At 39.6% G+C, this 16977-nt stretch overlaps 1 protein-coding gene across 1 annotated transcript; it reads right to left on the reverse strand.

Annotated features, from left to right (window-relative positions):
• Window positions 1–1441: 1441 nt before the first annotated feature.
• On the reverse strand, window positions 1442–5907 carry FAM32A (family with sequence similarity 32 member A). The gene is made up of 4 exons (XM_074306177.1): window positions 5747–5907; window positions 5466–5604; window positions 2633–2686; window positions 1442–1983 (listed from the first exon to the last, which is right to left on the reverse strand). The coding sequence occupies exons 1-4, from the start codon at window positions 5818–5820 to the stop codon at window positions 1915–1917; spliced, it is 336 nt and encodes a 111-aa protein (XP_074162278.1). The 5' UTR covers window positions 5821–5907; the 3' UTR covers window positions 1442–1914.
• Between the last annotated feature and the right edge of the window lie 11070 nt (window positions 5908–16977).

Consider the following 16977-nt stretch of genomic DNA (forward strand, 5'->3'; position numbering starts at 1 on the left):
CTCAACCAAAAAATAAGGGTAATTATCACATCTACCTCCCAAAGTTGTGAGAATCCAATATTTAATAAAAGCCCTTAGCACAGTGTCTGGCCCATAGTAGACACTAAATGTTCTCTCCCCCCTTCCCTTTCCTTTTAAACTAGTTTATCTCCACATTGGGATTGCATACCCTTGTCTTAGTTTCTCAATCCCTTTCTTCCTTAAAAATTCAGCTCAAGAGCCATTTCTTACATGAAGCCTTTTCTGATCCCTGCAGCTGCTGCTAGTCTCTTTCCCTCAGAAGTTACCTGGTTGGTTTTTTTTTGTGTTTATACTTCTGTATGTATATATTATCTCCCTGATAAAAGAGGAAGCTTTTTGAAGTCATTATTGTTCTGGATAACTGAAGTTAGAACACAAGTCCATATTCTTTAAGAATGTTTAACACCAATGTGAACTAATTCTGTTAGCCAGTCACTTTATCAGAAAACATGGCTTAGTTCCTGGTGGGGTGACAGATCATGGTATGCATGTGCATGTTTATCATAAAGTTAAATGGCTGTGTAAAAGGAGATGGAACAACGATGGCAAGGTAGCAGGATTCGATATAGTGAGATCCCAAACTTCTTTGGAGATTTGGAGAATGCACCAGACTGAATCCTAATGGGGAATACAAAAATTGTAGTAATGAGGCAGACTGAATGAGACACAGGATAGAATATGATCAAATGGGGGAGGGGGGGATTTTAGCACCTAAGGAATGATTGTGAATCCACATATTGGATGCCAAATACAAAGCTGCAAGTTCAGGTTACCTAGCAGCTTTGTCACCCACTTTCTACTTTCAAGTCATAGATCTAATTCAGAATGAGGAAAATAGTTTTGGAGTGGTTTTCCAAGGCTGTGTCAAGGATCAATTTCAGAAGCAGTAGCTGTAGCTTCTGATCCCAAGAGTAGAACAGGATTTCAGTTTCATTCCAGCTTTTAGCCTAGTATGAAGTCTGCAAAGGAAAAATGAGAACCGAAATCCCAAGCCAAAAGGGAACCTACAATTCTGTCATGTTGAACTTGCAGAGCTTCTCAGATGGCTGATAGTGGCTGAGTCCAATTAGCCCAGAGAGGGTGAGGCAACAATCAGATACTGTAACACATGCCAAATACAGCAGGCTACAAGCAGCCTTGCTTCTCCCATGTCCTTCCTGAACCTTTATCAAAACATGGAAGCCACTCTGAAAGCTCCCAAAGACTAGGGCCCTGGCACACAAATTCTGGCAACCTACCAAACTAGGAAGGCTTTGAAAAACAAGTTGCAGTAATTGTCTATGAGCCTGCTGTGTGATGAATATCTAGCTCTGATAAGCTGGCAGCTTCATTACTTAGATTAGTCATCAAGTGACCACCTATCAAGTGATCACTAGAGCCAAGGCTGGGTGGAGGGTGAACATATACTCATGAAATCATCTTTTAAACATTGAAACAGCTTTATTATTTTCAATTAGGAAAGTAATGGAACGATAACTGGCAATAATTAGCATCTGTTGGTACTGGTGCAGCAAGGTTTTTTTTCCCCCTACAGACAGTGGAATAAAAGTAATTGTAAGCTCAGAGGCTGAATTATCACTCTCCTAATTGAACATCCTTATTTGTAAATAAGTGTCAATGACCTTGTATAAATAATTGATATTTTAAAATCTAAAGATCAGAAATTTTTTGTCACAAAGAAATTTAAATTACCACAAGTCTCACTTTAATAAAGTGTGACAAGTTACTAACTTGATTACAGAACCTTTAAAAATAATCTTACTGAGAAACATCCAGAAAAAGGGGAGGGAGAAGGGGAGGGTGGAGAAGGGTGGAAGCATTTATACAACATGCCACAGTTATCCAGAACACAGTCCTCTTCCTCAGGGCCACACCACTCAATATGACAGGAGTCTATTTTGTCCAGCTGACTTTGGGGATGTCGTAATGTTCAGTGAGAGTATCTAAATGTCTGTTGAAATCCTAGAGGGGAGAAAGAAAATGTTTCACCACAAGTCCAGAAAAGTCACACAAATTCCCTGCCTCTGCTCCTACTCCCCATAGTGTCCCCCTTTCTAATTAATGCACTCCCCCCACCCCAATCCAATCCATCCCAACATAGGCTGGAAGATCTTTCTTTTTGCTTTCTTTTGCTTTTTGATCAATCTACAAAGGGGCAATAGCACAATGGAAAGAACATAGGCTTTGGAGTCAGAAAACAGGTTCAAATCCTAATTCGAATGAGTCTCTTTTCTTCTCTTAAAGGGAAATAATTCCAACATCTGTCAAACCTGGCTATTATTCGACTAAAGAGCTTTTATAAATAAACCCCAAAGCATGTGATAAAAGCTTTTGTTATCAGTTACACTTCCTTGAAAATTCCTTTCCCAGTCAGTATCACCCAGAGTTACGTATTTGATAGACATTATAACATTTATAACATGCTAGTTTGCAAGAATCTCAACCAAACAAGCTATATAAGCCAATCAAAGATAAATGCCTCTTCTCAAATTCTTCCTTTCATCATTACTTCCTGACCTACTATACACTAAAGATGCTACAAAAACAGAAACAGAATGTCTGCTAAACCTAGAGTTTTAATCACGATTTTTTACTGCTTGGTAAGTCTTACCTCCACTCTCTGCTTATGAGTTTTGGATGCTTTCTTTAAGATTCTTTCCATTTGCTTAAAGAGGGGAAAACAAAGAAAGAAAGGTTATAAATGCATACATATTAACACAACCTGGGCCCACTTTAGAGCAAGGTGTAATTCAACTGGAGGTAACTGGCTTCTGTAACATTTTGAGTGGTTTCTTGAAATGTAACAGAGCAGCTAGTTCCATGGTTAGACAATTTCATGTGCTGTTGACAACTGGCAGAAGAGAGTTGAAGGATTTTTAACCACTGTAGTTATAAATTGTTTCTGAACAAAATCATAAAGCATGACTTCAATCTCCTCCTTATTCTACCACTCTCCACATTCTGATAAACTCCCACTGTCATAAACAAACTGTTCCATATTTTTTTTTCTTAAAGAACATTACATGCAAGAGACTTCACAGATCATCTAGTTGCACCCCTTAATTTCTAGATGAGGTAACTGTGTTTCCCTCACACTCTTTGCCACGATTACAGCTCGCCTCTTTCTACTCTCTGGCTTTCAAATATGTCCTTCAAACATGGCTAGATAACACTTTCTCACAGTCAGATCTTGTCTGCATTGGGTGGGTACAGTGGAAAAAGCACTGGACTTGGGAGAAAGAAAAGTCTGGACTTTAAATACTACCTCGATTTTTACTAGTTATTTTTACAAGGTGAGGCATTAGATCTCTCTTTGCCTCAGTTTCCTTACCTGTTAGAAGGGTAACCCCTTCTAACAATTGGATGCACCTTTCAGGGTTGCTGTGAGATTCAAATGAGATACTATAGGTAATATATTTACAAATCTTAATGTGCCCCATAAATATTTGCTATTTTTTGCTTTAAGATTTTCCTATGGTAATCCAAAAAAAACTTTGCCTCTCTTTGTAGGGTGCCTTTGCTCTGAACAGTCCTGCCTGGATGTTTTTCCTGGAATTTTATGTATCTGTAATCTTACAAGCTAAAAGCTTCCATGACTTATGAAAGGAGCTCCATCTCTACAACTTTTCCATCTGTGACATCAAGGTTAAAACAAAAACAAAAACAATCAAACCCTCCTGGGCATGGGATCCTGTCTAATGGAAATTCCTTTTCCCCAGCAGTGAGCATAGTGTTCTGCACAGGGGAGGTATTTTTAAAACCTAGATGACTTGACTTGAAGTTGGTGAATTAAAAAAAGATTCCAGAATTAGACAGATTCTTAGAGATCACCTGGTTGAGTCCTCCTGTTATAACTGAGGAAAATGAGTAATTCAATTTGTATTATAATTATCTTTGTATATGCTCTAACCTTGCACTTTGTGTTAGATTCCATGAATTCCAGGCAGTGTGGTATGGTACAAAGATGGAATGTTTTGACAACGGAGTAAAAAGTCTAATGTCTTCATTATCTGTGTGATAATGTGCTGGCCTTAATTTTCTCATCTGTAAAATCAAGAGATTGGCTTCCACGATCTCTTAAGTCTTTTCCAGAACTAAATCCTATGATCTCATAAGGAGTTTATCCAAAATTCATTCTTCTTCTAGAGATGGGCACATATTCCATGGACATCTAATGAAACCATTTTCTATCTCTTGTAGAACCATGATTTCTAGAGTAGGCACTACATACCAATACTGGCTGAATTGTTGTTCTAATTTGTGATCCATTTTCCTGTCAGGTCTTTCAAAGGTCAAAGTACATACAAGACCATGAGGACCAAACCTCAAATGCACTGCAGTGAATCCCACCAGAAACGAAAAGTGCACAAGAGTCACATTCTGAGAACTGGATGGGATCTCAATGTCCACTAGCCTAATTCTCTTACTTTAAAATAAAGAAAGCTGATGCCCAGAAAGTTCAGCCCTTCTTGATTCTGGCCCTGCAATGATCATAGTTTTATGCCACCATTTAAGTATTTTACTTGTGATAAAATGTCGGTGCCTCCTTTTGCTGCTGCTATTGTCATCATCAAGTAACTGGGATGTTGTGATGTGGAAAGGGACAGAGGTTCAACAACTGTCACGGCTCTTGAAAAATTATGTTCAGTTCTCCGCCACTGTGGAGCTTCAGAGTAAAACAAAGGTCCAGCTATTCTTACTCAGTGTTTGAAGAATTATTTTCATGGTTATTGGGGGGGGGGGGGAAGGTTGGTTTTATATAGTACCTGCTCAGGCCTTCACTTAATAGTTTACAATCTGAAAATGCCCAGAATATACATCAAATAATCTCAATTTCAAAATAAGGAGGGTTTTTAAAAACTTCAAAGGCAAAAATTCTTTCTAAAACCCAACAATTTATGAAAAATCCCAAAATTATCCTGGACATGTATTAATCCAGCCCTCTACTAATGGAGATTTATATATTGCAAGGCAGACCAACGTTCCATGCTTAATAGCAACTCTATAAGGCATGCATACAACCAGTAAGACAGGTGTTACATACAAACGACCCCTATTTTTTACAGATAAGGAAACTGAGGCTGACAAGTGCAATCACAGCACATGTCAGAGGTAGAATCTGAACCAAGAGTTTTCTTACAAATGCAGCCTAACCCTGCCTCTGTCACCGCTCCCGGCCCGCCTCCTCTGCTCTATCCTACCTTCTGCGGCAGAATACCTAAAACCTCTCTTCCCCAGGACCACCTTCCGGATGACGTAAGGCAGCTGCTCTTGCCCCTTCTTTCCCAAGTCTCCCTCCCCCCAATCTTCCTTCCGTTTTTCTCCACGATCTCCTGGGGCTTAAAGGCTGGCCCTCGGAACCTAACAAGGCTCCAGGGGGTCCCGGGCAGTCGGGAATCCCGCGCTCCCTCCTCAGAAGTTTACATGACGCCCCCGCCGCTCACCCGCTTCTCCTGCATCTTCTCGTAGGCGATCTGCGCTGGGGTACGCTTGTCCAGCCCCCTCCGCTTCTCTTCCTCGTTCTTCTTGCTCGTCACGATCTGCTCCAGGACCTTGCTCTTGTCCTTGTCCTTCCTCTTCTTCCTGCGAGGGGCAGACGGAGAGACGAGGCCTCCTTCAGTGCCAGGGCTCGACCCCTGCCTCCCGTCCAGTCCCTGCCCCCCCTCTGTCCCTACCCCCGTCTCTCCAGCCGCCCTGACAGTGCCGTCGTTGACATAGCACTTACCGCTTCGTTACGCCGAGTTCCGATACCCCTTTAAGCTTCAGGGCGCTCCTCTGTACCTGCTCGTACTCCGCCATAACAACTTCCGCCCGGCACTACTCCTACCTCACTTCCTACTTAGCGTCACGCGGGGCACGACGGGAAAGACGCGAATCGCGCTTAGGGTGGGGTCCTTTATGTGTGCCGGCGCCTGGACGAAGAAGAAAGGCCGCGGACGGCCGGAAGTTAAGCAGCGCGCCTGCGCAGCGTCACTGTCGAAGGAATTTAGTGGCCTCGGAGGACCTATAATAGACAGTGCGCCTGCGTAAAGTGTCAACCGCTAGAGGGTGGGGGAACCACTAGAAGGCGGGGAAACCGCTAGAGGGCGGAGAACCGACTTGTTTTTATTCCCCTTAGGGAGAGACGGAAAGGCTACTTCCTGAGGCGGGGGTGGGCGTAACTGCGTGTGTGAAACTAGCTCAGCTGTTTGGGTTGTTGTTGGTCCCTTACTATTGACTGTGTGACGTCACTCACGCGCCCTCAGATGCCAGTCTCCCCTCAGTGAAAAGATCCCCCCCCGTCCTCAGAAGCAAAAATTACGTCAGTTCCATCCTGTGTAAAATGGAGATAACGGCATCTACTGAGTAACTGGGGGCTCAACGTGCTTGTCTGACAGGCACCGAGCCCGGCGCTGGGACGCGGAGGCGGACAATTAACTCTCCCAGGAGAATCGGGCTTTCACCCGGACACGTGTATTTGAAAAAAAAAAAAAAAAAGAGGGGGGAGGGGGACCCGGCCATCCTGGAAGGCTTCCCTGAGGCCGTGTGACTCCGGACCGGCTTCTGCCTGGGGCTAGGATTTCCAGGGGAAGTTCTCACGAGGACGGTTATGACTTCCTTGTTGAACTCTCTCTTTGCCTGTCCTCCTGTCTCACAATTTTTGAACATTTTTTTTGCTGTTTTTGTATTCCCAGCTCCTAATGTAACGCCATGGATACAATAGTCGCTTAATAAATGCTTATCAATTGCAATTTCATCTACGTAAGAAGCTCCCCCATGAGGAAACCTGCAATCTATAGTTTTACAGAGGAGTCTTGTAGATAAGAAGAGAATCTAAATTTTCCAAGCACATAATACTAGAATTGAGGCCACTGAGAGCAAAAGATTTCTTTGCCAGAATAAGCCCGAATTTGGGAGTGAAGAGATCTGGTCTCTGGAGAAGAGCAGAAATTTCTGAGTAGTGGATCTATTGGAGAAACACAGGGATTTCCCCTGTGATTCCAACAGCTTCAAGTGAATTAAAGCTGTTTCGTGGGAGAACCAGAGGTTGCAATCTTGCCAGTCACTATTACTGTGAATTATTTTGAAGCGGGTTGTGGTCCCTCTAAGAAACTGTTTCCGGTTGATCTGTGATCCCTTTCAGATGCTCAGCTCCTCCTGGGGAAGGCATACCCTCCCCCCCACTCCCCGCAGATAAGTTATCTTTCCAAAGGATGCCAGGGCCTTTGATTCTATTAGAAATCCTGGTCAAAAAGCATTCTTTGGAGGGTGTTTAATTCCAGTAGGAGATCCAGGTTGTCCCAGCCCCCAATATAACAGCTCCCTTCCGGAAAAGTCTTTGCAGATGGACTTAGATATCTCATTCAGCTATCAGGACCCTTCTGTCCACTGAGAAAGTCCATTTCCATCCAAAATAAACTTTCATTTTGCAACCAATAATTCTGGAATGAGTGAATTCACTCCTAAAACCTGAGGCCGATTTAAAGGGGATTCTTAACAACTATCTTACTGCCATTAATCTCTAGACCACCAGGCATTGAGACCACTCAAACCGCATCAGTTTGAAAAGTACAAGTTTGATCGGAAAGGAAAAGCACAGTATCCCCAAGACTTTATTTGCCTTCTGAAGGAAATCCAAAACAGTGACACAGTCTGACAGGGCCTGCGCTGAGCTGAAACCTGTAGAGAGGTTCACTGTTGGAATCCTTTCCCGTTAACAATTCCAATTTTAGTTCTGAGAAAAGTTTATCTATTATTGTGAGTGCTTTGTATTTTTCCATCAATTTATACAGTCTAATGAATGCTTTGAATCTTTTGTATTTTCTGTATAGTGAAATAAACACTGTCTTCTACCAGATATGCATTTGTTACCTTGAGTGCTTATAATGCAGCTAGTGACTTTGTTAGTTACATTTGTGGAAACCTACATAGAAGCATATTTTGAGATTCCTTGAGGAAACTGAGTGAGAGCAAAAAGTCAAAGGTAATTGACCCTTTGGGGGTCAATCTTTCTGGACTGGACTCAGTCCATTTGAACCCAAGTAAGGATCCTTAAGATCCAGCTAGGAGGATAGATTTGGGCCTGGAAAAATCCTTTGGATGAGGAAGGAAAGTTTTAGTTGCTTTCCTTCTATAGATCATAGACATAGAGTTGGAAGTGACCTCAAAGAGCAGGGGTTCTCAAACTACGGCCCTCGGGCCAGATGCAGCTGCTGAGGACGTTTATGCGTTCCACGGGTTATGGCCAATGGGCTGAGGAGCGGAGACAGAGTCTGGCCCTCCCACAGTCTGAGGGACAGTGAACTGGCCCCCTATTTTAAAAGTTTGAGGACCACTTTTAGAGGATATAGTATAATCCTTTTATAGATAAACTAAAATTAATTGACTTACTTTAAATTAAATCAATAGGCAGCCAGGTGGCACAGTGGATAGAGCAGGAGGGCCTAAATTTGAATCTGGCTTCAGACATTTACTGGATGTGTGACTCTAGGAAAGTCACTTAATCCAGAATATCTCAAAAAAACCCAAAACAAAATTTAATAGCAAGTAAGTGGCAGAACTGGGATTCAAACTCAGTTCTCTTTCCATTGTGTTTCCCTAATAGAATATAAGCTCTTTGAATACTTTTTTTAAAATAGGGGCTCATAGTACACACTTAATAAGTAAAGGTTTGTTAATTGCATCATAACTAATATTGATATACGTTATATGACAGCCAAGTTGGCTGTGCCTTGTACTTTTCCACCATTAGATTTTTCCTTTTGGCATTACTCATAGCTGGAATGTTTCCTCCTTCATGTTTGTCTGTTGAACTTAATTCAAAAACCACCTCCTCCATCAACAATAACTTGCCCTTTCAGATATTTTGTATTGTTTGTTTGGTACATTAATTATGTATTTATTACAAATTTTGTTTTAAAGGTTTGTAAGATTTCTTAGCTTCTGAAAGTGGAGCCTGGCAACTGAATGAATTCTCCCTCTCTTTTTATGTATGATGTGAAGAAAATTATGATTTGCATATTTATTGATATTGACTTGGTGCAGCCCTTAGGAACGTTGTATGCTACCCAAATGTAGCAATGATGTTGTGGAAACTCCAGTACTGGTAGAGGACAGAACCCCTGGCCTTGGGAATGATGTAGTCACCTTAGGAATGTAGCTAATTGGGAATGATGTGGCCCAGTCTTGGAGAATGTATGTGAAAGAAAGGGAGTTGGGCCTGATATCTCTATTCCACTAAGCTATCCTTCAAGGATGTCTGGTTTCTCATCCAAGAGTCGGGACTGCTATCTCAAACCTGGACTCAGACAATGAGCACTTTTTAAATTCATGAGAGAAGAAAAGGGGTTGTTGTTAGTCCCATTACCAAACTTCCTGTGAACCTCAATCCCATGATGTACTTTACCGTGCTGTGTCCTTTGTTCTGTACTCCCCAAATCCCTATAAATTTACCTATTTGCCTCCTGCTCTTTGCTATCTTCTTGCCTTGAAATTTTGCTCATTTTAATTGGTTACAATTAAAATGAAACTTTTCTTCTTGACTTAGAAATTATGTAAGCTTCCAAATTCTTCTGGAAGTCCAGAAGTCCAAAGGTATAAACTCCTTTTAAAGGTGTGAACCAAAGGTGTGAATTCTGAGCTAGAGAATTGCCAAGTACTGACTTACCACCTAGTAAGAACCGAACAAAGTGTGGTTCACAGCATTTTCATTCTTTTATTGTTGTTTGTTTGCATTTTACTTTGCTTCTTTTTTTCTCATGTGCAGCACAATAATTGTATACATATGTATGTGTATATTAGATTTAACATATATTTCTACCATGTTTAACATATATTGGACTTCTTGCCAACTAGGGGAGGACATGAGGAAGAAGGGGGGAAATTGGAACACAGGGTTTTGCAAAGGCTAATGTTGAAGAATTGTCCACACATATGTTTTGGAAAAAAATTTCTACCTTTACTGCTACAGGTTTCCTTCCCAGGAGAGCTTCTGGTTAGCAAATCACATTTCTTCTTCTGAAAGTGATTAATTAAAGCACCACATGATCTAGCCTAGAGACACTTTGTGTGGCTCCAGCTATTCTCAGTTAAAATGGGCTAAAATGCTCTACGACTAAGATATAAAAGAAATGGCCAAGCCTTTCTTCTCTGAGCTCTGAGCTGAAATAACATTTCAGCTGAGAAACCAGAGGAAACCCATAGGATAGTTTTACAGGAAGCCTTTTCAAACCCCTCAACTTTACTCTGTTAAATATTTCCTTGCAAAACCATAAAGGACCCACATGTGCAAAAATGTTTGTAGCATCTCTTTTTGTGGTGGCAAAGAATTGAAAAACAGGTAGATGCTTGTCAATTGGGAATGACTGAACAAGTTGTGATATATGAGGATAATGGAATTATTATTGTTCTATAAAAAAATAAAAAGCTTATTATAGAAAAGCCTAGAAAGATTTACATAAATTAATGCTTAGCAAAACAAGTAAAACCAGTATATAATGTATACATTATATACAATAACAGCAAGAATGTGTGATCAACTATGAAAAATTTGGTTCTTCTCAATAGTTCAGTGGTCCAAAGGAATCCCAATAGACTTTGGACAGAAACTGCTATCTGCATCCAGAAAAAGAACTAAGGAGACAATGTAAATCAACATATGCTATATTCACTTTTTTATGGTTTTTTTTTTTAAATCTCTCCCATGGTTTTTCCCCATTTATTCTGAGTTTTCTCTTCCAACATAATTCATAAACCAACGTGTATTAAAAACAAACTAAAACAAATTTCATTGCTTGTTTTGCACATACTTATTTGCATATTGTCTCCTCTATCATATTGTAAGTTCCTTAAAGGGAGGGATTGCCTTTGGCTTTTTTTGTATCCCCAGCACTTAGCACAGTGCCTGGCACATCTTCTAGTTTAATTGTTTAGTGGTATCCAATTCTCTGTGACCCATTTGGGATTTTTGGCAAAGGTATCAGAGTGATTTGCAGTTTCTTTTTCCAGCTCATTTTATAAATGTAGAAAATGAGGCAAATAGGATGAAGTGACTTGGCCATAGTCACACAGCTAGATTACTATTATGTCAGAGATGAAACATGAACTCCATAAGTTGAGTCTTCTTCATTCCAGGTCTGGTATTCTGCCCACTGGCTGCCCAGCACATAAGTGCCTGGTACATGATAGGGACCATTATCCTAGATCATTGTAGTTGCTGAATGGACTTTCCAGTATCAACTGGACAAAACTGGCATCTAATCTCTGGATGGTTGGGATTGCCCAGAGCAGGAATCAAACAAGTTTAATTTCAAAGTGAGAGAAAACAGCTCACAAATAAGGAGGCAAACTAGACAGATGTGCTGGGACCTTTCCCATCTTAGGGGATTCAAATTAGTGAGTTTAAACCTTGATACCCTATGCCAATGGCTAGCCAGTGAGCTGTAATGTGACAATAAGGATTAATAACAACCATATAACAAATTTAATTCATAATAAAGCTTCATGACCAGAACTTATCCAAGCTTTTCTGGTGCTTGTCTGAACTCAGAAAATACCTGGTGATGGCCAAAGCAATATAATTTATATGTGATTTTTCTAGAGGGTGAGACTATCTAGAGATTAAGCACAAAGGATTGTTGTTATGCTAAACTCAGAGCACAGCTTGCATGTTGGAACTTAGCTCTGGAAACAGGATGTCTCTAATATTTTGTCATCAGATCATCTAGCTCAGCCTTTTGATTTTCTAGATAAAACTGAGGCTCCCAGAGGGGAGCTGACTTGCTAAAAAAAAAACAAAAACAAAAACAAAAAAACATAGTAATTGACGGAATCAAGACTCAAATCAAGGTTTTCTGAACCTAGATTTCATGGCTTTTCTCCTTACCTCTTAAGAGTCTCCAGGCAAAGCCTACACATCAAGTTAAAGGAATGTAGTTCCTCAGAATTACATTCTGAAGGGCTTTAGAATTGCCCAGACCCACTTTTGGCTCACTCATCTAGCCAGTCAGTTAAGGTACTTTGAGGAGCCCTTAATAGCTAGTTTGCATCTGAAGCAATTTGGTCTCTTGTACAGCTGAATCATGAAGTCAATTTAGCCTCAAAAAAATCATTCATTTGTTTCACAAATAAAATGATTAGGTGATTGTTTTTCCATCTCCCACCATTATTTCGTAGGACTTACGTGTCCTATGAAAAGGGCCAATTATAGAGGTAAAGCCATATACCTGTGGTAGGTGCTCTGTGATTCCCAAGTGCAATAGCAGACATTCCTCCCTACCCCCATACACTGTATCCCGAATGAGCCTTGGGAAGATCATGGAATTTCAGGATTCTAAGATAAATTGTGAAATAATAATTTACATTTCTCTAGTCCCTTGTGGGGGACAAAGTTCTTTCTTCACAACAACCTTATAAAGTAGGAAATGCAATAAAATTTAGTTTTCTTTTATATATGAGAATGATGAAGTTCAAGGTATTTAAATGACTTGCCCAGGATCATACAGCTAATACATATTTAACAAATTCAATTCAATAGTGCTTATTGCAGACTAGACCCTGAAAAGATATAAGGAATAAGGGAAAAAAATCAATAGTTCTTGCCCTTAAAGGGCTTGCAATTTACTGGGGTTATGGATATATTGGAGGTAGGTTGTAAACTGGAGAAGGAAATGTCAAACAACTGATGCTAAGTGAAATGAGCAGAACCAGGTGATTATTATAAAAAGGCAACAACAAGATATCCCATTGGTTAGCTCCTTTCAAAGTCTCTATTTTGAGAAAAGGCCCAAGGCCAGCCCTCCTTTATTCCTCTCCCAGGTATATTTAGTGGAAATCTATCTAACAGATGTAAAGTCCTTGAAGGCCAGAACTCATCTTTTTGTTTGCACGTTTATCCCCAGTGCTTAGCACTACCACTCCTGAAACTTGTAGGTGCTTAATCAATCTTGGTTGATTGAGATTGTTTGATTTCCCCACTTCTGAGTATAGTTCTCCTATAAGCACTTAAATGTTTTTTACTCCCTATTTGAGTCATTCAATAATTCCCTCAAATAGAAGTAATCTTGATTCATCAAACTTTTTTACAAATTTCTCATTGGTACTCAAGACATTCTCTCTTGAATATACATATTTGTGTGTATGTATGTATACACACACATAAATTGTGTATGTATTTATGAAATAGCTTTTTTTTGTTGGTTTGTAACATCCTTAAGGAAAACTGTGTTTTATTTTTCTTTGAATGCCTAGTATTAAACATGACCTTGTAGACAGTAGATGCTTAATAAATGTAGGTCAAATAATATTTGTGCAGAACTGCATAATATACTAACCCTCTGCTTCCTTGGTCAGATCTCAGCTTGAGTATTGTGTTTAGGCCTGGGCACCACACTTTAGGAAGGAGTTTGACAAAGTAGCCCTTGGCTGATGGAGGGTAATCCAAATGGAGAGTGTAAAGTTAAATCTATGGCATATAGGATTTGATTTAATTCAATGAACATTTATTTAGTGCCAGATATAAGAGAAACGTTAGAGATACAAAGATATAAACCAAAAAGTCTTTAACCTCAGGGAATTTACATTTTACTTCAAAATACTGAGGTGAGTTGGGAAGGAAGAAAAATAAAGTATTTATTTGAGAAGTATTTGAAAAAGAAAGTATTTGAAAGCGGTCATGTGGAACAAAAATTAGATTCCCCTTAGACCATGAGCCCTATGAAAGCAGGTGCTGTTTTTGCTTTTTGTTGTATTCCCAGCACTTGGCATAGTGCCTGCTACATAGTAGGCATTTAATAAATTCTTGTTGATTTGATTTGCTTTACTTCATCCCAGAAAGCTGAATTAGGTAGGAACGATGGGAGAAGTTACAGAAAGATAGATTTCAGTTTGGTATAAGGAAAATATCCTTACAGTTAGAACTCTTCAAAAGTAAGATAGCCCATGTCAGGAGTGACTTCTCTACCATTAGAGGTGTTGGAATAGAAGCTAAATGATCACTTGTAAGGGAGAAAGGGATTTCTAGTAAGGTACAGGTTAGAATGGAAGATCTCTGAGGTCCCTTCACATTCTGATGTACTCTCATTCTATTGTAAAGCTTGTATCAGAAGTTTTATTAGAATGAAGAGCTTGGTTATACTGGGGAATTAAAAAAATTATCTTGGAAAACAATCTCAATCTAGGAAAACTAGAGAAATGTTTACATAGTACTCCTAATATGCTAACACTTATTTCTTACTTATTAAATGTAATAAGTTTACAAAGGAAGAAAGTAAATTTTATTGATTAATCAAAGGAAACCCTTGGAAAATGTACAGATTCTCTAATGAACAGCCTCAAAATCTATAGAAATTCCCAGTCATTTTGAGTCCCTAATGAGTATGGAATAAATAATAACTGATTCTTTTACAATGCTTTAAGTGATTTCATATGTTATCTCATTTGATACCATTCTTAGTAAACAGGTTCTCTCTCTCCCTGTAAATCTTAAATGCTCATAGTGAAAGACCATTCTGCAATCCTACAGTTGCTCGTTATTACCAGCAGGTGATGTCAGGAGCTACTGTTCTGACTGCAAAGCTCCTTCAGAAAAGCCAGCAAGTATTAGCAGATATTTCTTTCTATTTGAGCCCCTTCTCTAGCTCCTTATGCCAAGAGCTACAGGTATGACTTCAGATGTGGAGGTAGAAATTTGGATAAGACAGCAGATACAGTGACTACACACCTTAATATCCTTTCTCCCTGATACCTGGGAGAGATGTCTTCCATTTCAAGAAGCAGTCTCCATATCCCCAATAGTTTAAAAATCAAGATAGCATTAGAATTTCTCCTAATAATCTCCTATTGTAACCTTGGAAAGAAGTAAAGATACTCTTATAAGAGGGAGGCTGATTAAAAGACTTCCCCCCAATCAATTTGATAAATTTAGGTCTCTATAGACTATGGTTCTGCCCAGTGGTACCTCATTAAGAGAACAAAGAAAAGTCCAGATTTTCTGTCAAAGGGAGATTGGTTGGCTTGGTATCATCCAAGGGGCTAGATTTCAGTGACTGAAATTATCCCCAAGATAGTTAATTAGCTAAAGGCTTAGGCCTGAAGTTGGGATGGCCTGAGTTCAAATGTGACTTCCAAGATTTTTATTAACTGTATGATCCTTAACTTGTGTGCCTCAGTTTCCTCAAGTATAAAATGGGGACCTTTAAGAAGAAAATGGCAAATAGCCCCCATATCTTTGCCAAGAAAATCTCCTATGGATTCACCAAGAGTTAAACTGAAATAGTCAGACTAAAAAACTATTTAACAACCACCACAATAGGACTCAGGAGGATAAAGTCTTGTCAGAAGAGGCACCCTTGGTGAAAATTTGTAACAATAAAGTCAGCTCACCTAAGCTCACTCACAGAAGGGGACGGAATAAGCATTCTATGGCACTTTCTATGTGTCATATATTTTAAGTGCTTTACAAATATTAATCTTATTGGCTCCTCACAACAACTCTGAGAGATAAGTCAAATTGTCTTCATTTTGCCCTTGAGGAAATTGAAACAAACAGATTTTTTTAAGTGACTTGCTGAAGTTTGCATAGCTTATAAGAGTCTAAGGCTGGATTTGAACTCAGCAGAGTAGACCTGAGTTTGGGGAGAGGGAGCAGTCAGTGGGATATATGTACATCTTTGTACTCTTTTCTAGCTAGGAATGACTTTCTTAGTGCAGAAGATTTTGGCATGTGCTGAGAATAACACAGTGATCAATTAAGAGATTATAACCTCCAGGCTGGGGATGGATAGTAAGAGTTTCTGCAGACGCACAGAGCAGAAATAAATACATTTCCCCTCCATTTGATCCAAGAAGGAAGGGGTTTATATTCTTAAACCCAAATTCAATGCAAAGGAGAAGGAAGAATCTTGATTTCTTAAGGAGTATGATACCTGAATTTAGCCTTCTAGAAAGAATGGAGATTTCTTAGCCAGTGTCAGCCTTAGGATGAGAGAGAGAAAGAGAGACACAGAGACAGATACAGAGACACATAGAGAGACAGAGACACACAGAGATAGAGACCCAGAGAGACAGAATCACAGACACAGACACACAGACACAAATAGAGACAGACAGACAGATTTTGAGAGATAGAAGAGGATTTCCCAAGTGAGCACTATAGTTGGAAGAGCCATAAGAGTTAAAATCTCAACCAAAGAAAGCAAGAGATTAGAACTTTGCCTCCCTACTATTAAAATAATTCAGACAGTTCAATTCTAATGGAAAGATGGTTATATATACAGTAGCCCAAAGTATTTTGGCCTTCTAGAATTTATTGTGCATGGAAAAGGTGGGGTGCCCCCTACCCACCATGGAACCTATGGTCACTGCTCCTACACGGTAGTGGTCCCATGTATTTTTAGGTAAACCTGACTTGGACTTTGGGTTCCTGGTTGCTTTTCATGGTTTATTTTTCCTCTTATCCCAAGCATAGGTGATAATCCAGAGATTTATTTACCTGAAGGACAAAAAGAAATAGAAATTCATAACAAGTGTATAAAATGTTATAGGGCTGAAGGGGATCTTAGACCAAACAACATGGAATGCCAGATCTGGGATCAGATGCCTTAGATCATAGATCACAGAATACTGTGGGTGATCTTAGAGATCTTCTAATCCAGAGATTCTTAGCCTGGCATCAGTGAATTTATTTTTTAAAAAAATATCTTGATAATTGCATTTGAATATAATTAGTTTATTTTCTAATCCTATATACTTTATTTTATGCATTTAAAAAATCATTCTCATTCTGATGAATCCTTCAGCTTTACTGACTACCAGAAGGATCCAGGACACAAACATAATTGAGAACCTCTGATCCAGTTTAACACCCATTATTTACAGATTAGAAAACTGAGGCCCAGAGAGGGAGCATAATTTGCAGAACCAGGATGAGAATTTGTTTCCCAATCCAGGTTCCAACCCATTCTTTTGCCTACCATATAC

This window comes from Sminthopsis crassicaudata, chromosome 1 (assembly GCF_048593235.1).
Source record: "Sminthopsis crassicaudata isolate SCR6 chromosome 1, ASM4859323v1, whole genome shotgun sequence".
In the NCBI taxonomy this organism is placed as follows: Eukaryota; Metazoa; Chordata; class Mammalia; order Dasyuromorphia; family Dasyuridae; genus Sminthopsis; species Sminthopsis crassicaudata.